Source organism: Pygoscelis adeliae, unplaced genomic scaffold (genome assembly GCF_000699105.1).
Source record: "Pygoscelis adeliae isolate BGI_AS28 unplaced genomic scaffold, ASM69910v1 Scaffold393, whole genome shotgun sequence".
Taxonomy (NCBI): Eukaryota; Metazoa; Chordata; class Aves; order Sphenisciformes; family Spheniscidae; genus Pygoscelis; species Pygoscelis adeliae.
The window spans coordinates 424,900-432,399 of NW_008824376.1; the positions used below are offsets into that span (position 1 = coordinate 424,900).

At 41.5% G+C, this 7,500-nt stretch overlaps 1 protein-coding gene across 1 annotated transcript in view; it reads left to right on the forward strand.

Annotated features, from left to right (window-relative positions):
• Window positions 1-451: 451 nt before the first annotated feature.
• Window positions 452-7,500, forward strand: part of PODN (podocan) — a 22,032-nt gene continuing 14,983 nt past the window's right edge. Inside the window, exons 1-3 of the mRNA XM_009320200.1 lie at window positions 452-490; window positions 1,522-1,615; window positions 3,213-3,277. Of these exons, the coding sequence (XP_009318475.1) occupies window positions 452-490; window positions 1,522-1,615; window positions 3,213-3,277 (198 nt within the window). The remainder of the gene's footprint in view (window positions 491-1,521; window positions 1,616-3,212; window positions 3,278-7,500) is intronic.

Here is a 7,500-nt window from a genome sequence, read left to right on the forward strand (position 1 = left end):
CACTGCATGTTAGTTGAAGTGTTGTAAACACAGTGTACCAGTCCAGACACAGACCCAACCAGTGTCCCGCAGTGTCCCGTCTCTCCCTGCAGCACATGGACTCAGCAAGGAGCAGGCGTAACATGGCCGAAGCCATCCATCACAGTGAGCAGCGTTGCCTGTGACATCCAGACAGCTGGTGCTGCACTTGCTGGGCTGCATGCGGCCGGGAGACTCTTGGCTCATTTCACCTGGGAAAGTCACACCCGCTGCAGAGACGTCATGTCTTTTCAGGAGAAGGGCATGTAAGGATATGAGATTCAAGCTTCAGGTAGAAGCAGCAGTCTGTCCTAGACTGTCAGCAGGTTTCCATGCTCTGCTGTTAGTTAATTGATCCCTATGACCAGCATTTGGGCAGGCATCCTTTCCCTGCCTGCGCTCTGACACCTGAGGACGTGGGCAGGGCGGGAGCATGGCAGCCCTGTGGCTGTTCCTCCTCCGAGTGGTGGCAGTAGTTCCAGGCTTTTCAATGCCTCTTTGGCCCTTATCCAACTGCTTTTTGTTTATTGCTCCCATTTGCCAATTCTGTTCAATGGATGAATTGCAGATTTTGCTAAGAGCTTTCCCTCCAAGTGCAGCATAGTTAGAAAAACTGTAATGTAAGCTGGCACCTTCCTCAGCAGATCTGTTCCAGGTGTGTGCTAGCCATGGCTCCCACTTCTACTGCCAACAGCAGGGAAGCTTTTTGGAGGAGCAGCTGTCACTTTCTCTGTATTGGCCTGGCTTCCAGCACAGTGGGTCCTTGACTAGGCCGCTAGATGCTAAAATGCTAGAATCACTCATTAATGGTCAGACTGTTAGTCAGCAAGTTAATGAAAATCTGATGGCAATCACCCCTGACAGTAAAACCAGAGGAAATGAGCCCGGTTTGACTCTCTCTGCCCATAGAATCATAGAATCATTAAAGGTTGGAAGAGACCTCCAAGATCATCGAGTCCAACCATCAACCCAACAACACCATGCCCACTAAACCATGTCCCTAAGCGCCTCATCTACCCGTACCGCACCAGTGCCGAGTACAGGGGCACGATCACTTCCCTGCTCCTGCTGGCCACACTATTTCTGATACAGTTGTTTGACGAGTTGTTTTTAAAACAACACATAAATATCAGAAGTAATAAACTTAGAAATCCGCAGTGCCAACCTTCTAGCAAATGCTTTGCTGCAGCTACAAGGTTTGGCTGTGGCAGATGGATTATAGGCCTTGCCAGGCATAATCGCGCTCTTTGTGTGCTATCAGTGCATAAGCCGGATATTTCTGGAGGTGAGCACAAGCTACAAAACTTGGTTCAGGCCTTCAAATGCTGCTGGGTTTGGATGTCTTGGTTTTGAGATCTGAGTTTGGCTCATTGTGGAGAGAAGTCTTGACAGTGATTTGACATGGTGGGTTCATTTCCAAATTTTGTTGGAGTTCACAATCTGGGTTTATTGGGATCCTTCCTGGATTACTTTGCTGATGATTAATACTCTCCATTTTCTTAGAATAACCAGATAGAAGAAATCTTTCCAGAAGAGCTTGCTCGTCTTTACAGACTGGAAACTCTCAATTTGCAAAACAACAGGCTAACTTCGAAAGGTAAGCTGGCAGAGCCGTGAAGTGGACAGAGCCTGTGCCTCCACAGCACCAGCTTGTGCAGTGAGGCCAGTGACAGCTGATAAGGAAAGCCACAGAGTGATGGACTGACTTGATTGGAGTGGTTAGCTATAAGCCTCACTCCTTTGGCCATCACACAGATCATGGAGGCACTTTATCATCCGAAACATAATACTCAGTGTATAAGAATGCAGCCTTACTGAACCAGTGGAGGAGACCTGGCAGCAGCACTGTGTACTGTGGCGTGAGATCTTCTCGTCCAGGAAACTCCCTCCAGTCCCACAGGCACATCAGTGCAATGCACTTGAGGACCAGAAATGTCTACATGCTGAATGATTTCCTTCTGACTGACCTTGTTTCTTAATCCACTTGTTTAGTTCAGTCTAGTCAGTCAGTTAGTGCAGTTTAGTCCAGTTCAGTCCTTGTTGAATTTGGTATAAATACAAATAATATGTATTGCAAATAAGGCAACCTCTACCCTTCTTCTAAAACCGTTTTGATTTTTGTAGGCAGGTTTTCCTTGCTAAGTCATATGCTTATTAGAGAAACTATTCAAGGGGCTAGTAAGGAAAGTGAAACAAACGGAGGAATGGGAGTAAATACTAAGAGAGGAGGATGTGCAATACAAAAGATATAATTGTTAGCTTGTGTGTCACCCAGTTGCGCTGAATGCTGTTGCTTTCCTTATTCCAATGATAGAGAACAGCCCGTATTGAGAATGTGGGCATATTATGCATGGGACCCAAAACAAAGCACTCTTACCTAGCACAAGGAAGGCTATGCTTAATAGATTCAGACTTTGACGTTATTACCTTTGGGGCTTGATGTTTCTTTCACAAGCTTCAGTGCAGCCCTGAGTTTCCAATGTGTTTTGACGTGGGAAATAGCTTCACCTTTGACTTATGGTTATCTAAGTGCCAGGTGAAAATGTTATTTGCAGCCTTTCCATTGTGACAGCAATTGTGTTTGTGTGATCAGCTGGATGTGGAGTGATTCAGCTGAAAATTAATAATTATTGGGGGAGGGTAGGCTCCAAGTTGGATCAGCTCTCTGAGCTGGTTACTGCGTAGCTATCTGGATTGTGTGGGAGCAGAACAAGGGAAGGGTTATGACATGCAGATACTGGTGTTATTTTGGCAACATCATGGTCATAGGTCAGATTGATCTGATCATTAAACAACCTCAGATTATGTCCTTCCAAGAAAAATGATTTGCAGATTCATGAGCAAATGACAAAATAAACTTCTCAGATAGCATGGTTGCTGCGAGCACCGATAATCAGCCGTACGGTAAGTCTACACAGCTCTGTACCTGACCCTTGCCAGTGGGGTTGGCCACAGGCCTTTCGTGCTTAGGATTTTTAATGGTTTTCCATTGCTCTTAACAGTCTGTGGTTTTTTAATTTAAAAAAACCCAAAGACAACAATAGGTCTGAGTCAGACTGTTTCAGTGGCAATGAAAAATGCTTAAACCTCACATTAAAGATATTATCTGAGAGAGAAAGCTACCCTCTGGTATTTTCACTCAGAGAGGCAATAAGGTGCCAATGTCACTGATTAGAGTTATTCCTGTTTCTAAGGGTTGCCAGAGGAAGCATTTGAGCACCTGGAGAATCTGAATTACCTGTATCTGGCAAACAATAAGGTAAGAGGTTCACAAGGCTTTCAGAGTTCTTTTCTAATCGGGGTCTGAAAGTTAAACAAGCAAGTCTTCAATTCTTTTAAAATACATATGCTACATAAGTAAAATTGTGCTAAAGTGATATTCTAATGCAGGTTCATCTAAGGTCAAGACAACCAGTGTGCTAAAAAATTAGAGGGTACACATGCCGGTATATTTTGAATGCTTATTTATTTGTGAAACTGGTGAAAGGTATCCCTTGTGTGTGTAGGGAGGTACAGAGAGCCCCTGCATTTATAATTTACTGCTGTCTTCAGTAGGCTTTGGATCAGCTACATGCAAATTTGGTAGCTGCCTGTATGCAAATATGCTGTGGGGTAATGATGTGAAATGCTGCATATCTCATCAGATGAGACTGGTTGAAAAATCTGTGAACAAACGCATCTTAATACCTGTGTTTGAGCCATCAAAATCTGTAACAAGCTATCCAGTTTTCCCTGACTCCCATTCTTACTAGGTTTGATGTGAGGGAATACCCACACACAGTGAAACTGCGCAAGTTATGAATTTATTCTTTTAGCTGCAGTGGTAGGAGCTGAATTTCTTTTTAAATGGAGAAGATCCTAGGTGCTTTCCTGTTAATGACCCAAGTGGGGTGTCATGACAGAAGCACATCTTTCCTGCCAAGGCTAAGAAATGAAATAACTTCTCACATACCCTTACATCTGGGTGGTTCCCATTATGGCTTTCTTTTTCCCCAGTGATCATTCACAAATATTTGCTACAGAAGAAACTGGGATGCCACAGAAAAATATAAGTTAAAACATCAGGCAGAGCTTCTTTTGTCTACAAAAAACCTCTGCCCTTCCATCCCTCCCACTGTCTCTCTCTCTCTCTCTCTCTCTCTCTCTGCCTGTCTGCATATATATTTTATTATCCTCTTAAAATCTGTGACCTTTTGATGTTTTGTTTATATACATGTGGCCACATTCAGGTTTCAGTCAGGCCAAGACATATCCAGAATCACTCCATAGATTTCTGTATGGAGTGATTAAGAATAGAAGCCATTCCTTAGTACAGTAACACTGTGTTCTTTTCTCCCTTTCAAGCACCATTTCCATATAACAATCTTGGCAGTTCATAACTCCATAAAAAAGAACAAGCCAGACTCTGACTAATATTCCAGAACTTTGCACTCCAATTTTCCCTGTGTGACAAAACAAAGTGTTTGGTTTTTCTGGCTTTACTGCAGAGAGAAAAAGATCCCAAAAGAAAATGCAAACATCAGCGAATGTCAGAACTAGTTATAGTGAGAAGTTGTGGACCCACAAAAATAACACATTTCTGTATAAATCACAAGCCCGGACAAACCAGATTGGCTTCAAACTGCATCCCCTCTGCAGCAGGAAACACTGCTGATCAAGTAACTGTGGTGTCTGGAGGAGAGCAAGGATTTGCTGGTAGTTTGCTCCTTGTTTTACGGATTATCTTAATGCTGCTTTATCTTCAGTTGTGATCCCATCAGATGTAGCTAAATTATCTTTCGTTAAACTAGCATAGTTGGTCGGAGAAAAGAAATACCGTAACAGGCTAAAAGCCTTCTGTGGCTTATGAGTAGCAAGTACTTCAAGTAAAGAATGGATGCCGTAGTTTCCTTTTTAATTTTTCACCCCACTCTCATAATTTGTATCTATCATGTAGTATCCACAGTAAGCCTTGTTAATAACAGAAATCTCTTCCACCAAACTGGAGACCAGGTCCTGAGCTGTCATTATTATTTACTATAAGCTGGTGATTTTGGTGACAGAAGGTTTTACATTTCCCTGTATCCCCAAAGTGATATGGGATTCACCTGGTTCCAGTACTTCTGTTTATATCAAAGCTTGTTATAAGCAAGAAAACTTGTTTCAAAACTGGTTGGTAATAACTTTTGTATAATCCTTCTGAGTTCATTGGTTAACTCTTCAGTTAACAGTGGAGAAACACGTGTCTGTCATATGGAAAGGAAGATCCAGCAATAAAGCTGCAAGAAAATTGCAGCTGGAGAAATGCAGATTGCTACTTAGCAGGCAATATACTAGACAAAGCTACTCAGACAACTTTATTTTTGCTAACAGTTACAACAATCCAGCATTAATCCTTCAAGCAGTCAACCAGTGGAGATAAATTAGTCTCACGACTAAGTGCTGAAATGCCAAAGCAAAGTCCTGAGCAAGTGAAAACTCTTTTTGGATGAAAATTCTCTTCCTCTTTCCTCTTTCTTGTGGTTCTGATGGCTTTCATTTCACATATCTGAGCCATGCCCTTTGTTTTGTATAAAAGTTATGACCTAATAGACCGTGTTTCAGGAGAAAAGCTTTAATGTGCCACCATGTATGAAAGTGATTAAGTCCTGTGTCTGAATTCTCAATATTATGTCACAGTAGAGACTTCTTTCTTTCTGAGGCACTGTCAGACCTTCCTAGTCAGAGATGAGTGCCTTCATCCACTTCCCTGAAATCATATCTCCCAGGTCAGGAGGTGAGAGATTGTCAGTAGAGCCAAGAGCAGTACCATGGCAACTGTAGTAATATGTAAAATGCCTATTTCCACTGCTTACGTACAGTCTGGAAGTACTGATAGGAGTGTGATTGGTGGGAAAGATCTTTCTTGTGTTTGTGACCATTAAACATTTAAGACAGCTTAAGGATGGAGGTTTTGGCACAGGTGAAAATGAAAAACAGTAAATAATGTACTTTCATCTTTTAAAAAACAGGACTGTATTATAAGTGCAGTAAATTGCAAGTTCATGGATATGGTCCGTCAGTGTACACTTGACAAACTAGTAGAGAGAGATCTAGGCGCCCTTTAGGTAAATACATAGTTTAAGGCTTGGGTTAGGCAGTTCTCCAATAAAGTATCTGTTCTCTCACACATTGTTCATCTTTGAAATATTTTGGTTTTACACTATTATTAATAACCAATTGCAGTTTTATTGTAATAAAAATTTGAAGAATATGTTTTCTCATCATGTGAGTCTTGCTGTGCCTTGCTGGCTGTAAGGACTAAGTTCTCTTCCACACAACAGTGCTGTGAGGAAGAAGCTTTACAGATTCAAAGAATTTCAAGCTAGGCGGCAGACCGCTTCCATTGCCCAGAGTTTCCCATCCTGATCTCAAATCTTTAGATGACAAAGACTTCAGTATCTCCCTAGAAAAGATGTTCTCTCCAGAGCCTTTCAGAATGTACATAAAATAGCCTTTCAGAGTGCACATAAAATACCATTAAGAGTGGTCTCATTAGTACTATAGTTGACATCTGTAACCATGTGATTGCACCTGAGTACTGCGATTCAGGAGTCTTCTGCTTATGTACTCAAGGATCATACCTACTACAGCACTATGTTAAGAATTTGTTTCCCATTTTTTCTTGATGCATAAATCTTCTGGGTTTATGCTTTCCAGAAAACTGTCCTCCAGCCTGTATTGTAACCTGTATTCTTGATTTCTAGATTAATGACTTGGCTATTAGCAGTCACTCAGTGAACCTAGCTATTGTATTATCTGGATGCTCTGTAAATCTGAGCTTTTTTGATCATTAGTTTTCACTCCACCAATTTTTGTTCAGATGCAGACATTCTTAGCATTATTTTTTAAAATCACTGACAAAAATAGCAATAGGCCAAGAGCAAACACATCAAATCCTATACCTCTTGTCAACTATAAAGTTTTGGAGACAGGACCTTTCTGTATTTTGTTTCTGATACATCACTTGGTCAATGAACAAAGTATCAGTGTACAGTAGGTCTTTGCTTTGAAGTCCCATTTGATATTCCATCATTTGGCTCACAAGCATCCCTGTCCTTTGGGAACCTGAATCCTCTGTTGAAAAGATCATCGTAAATGGATGAAATATTGGAACAGACATATAAAGTGACACTTCCCTGCCCCCCGCCAATATACTTTCATATGGGGGTAAGTGGTAGGCCACTGTGAGATGGGTCAGATTTTTTTGGCACAGCAGACTGAGGAATTAGGAACAATAATAAGCAATGTGTTTGCTCTCTGAATAACTATTTCTTGATTTCTTCCACCAAAAAGAGACAGGACTCTTCCAACCAAAACAAACATTCACATATCTTAGAGCAAAAGTCTGTCTCCTTCCTGGAGAGATTAGTGAGTGAGGACAATTTGTTTTCGTTCATGCAATCTGCGTTCAGTTTCATTTATTTTTGCCTGTTTAGAGAAAATAAATTTGCAAGTGTTTTG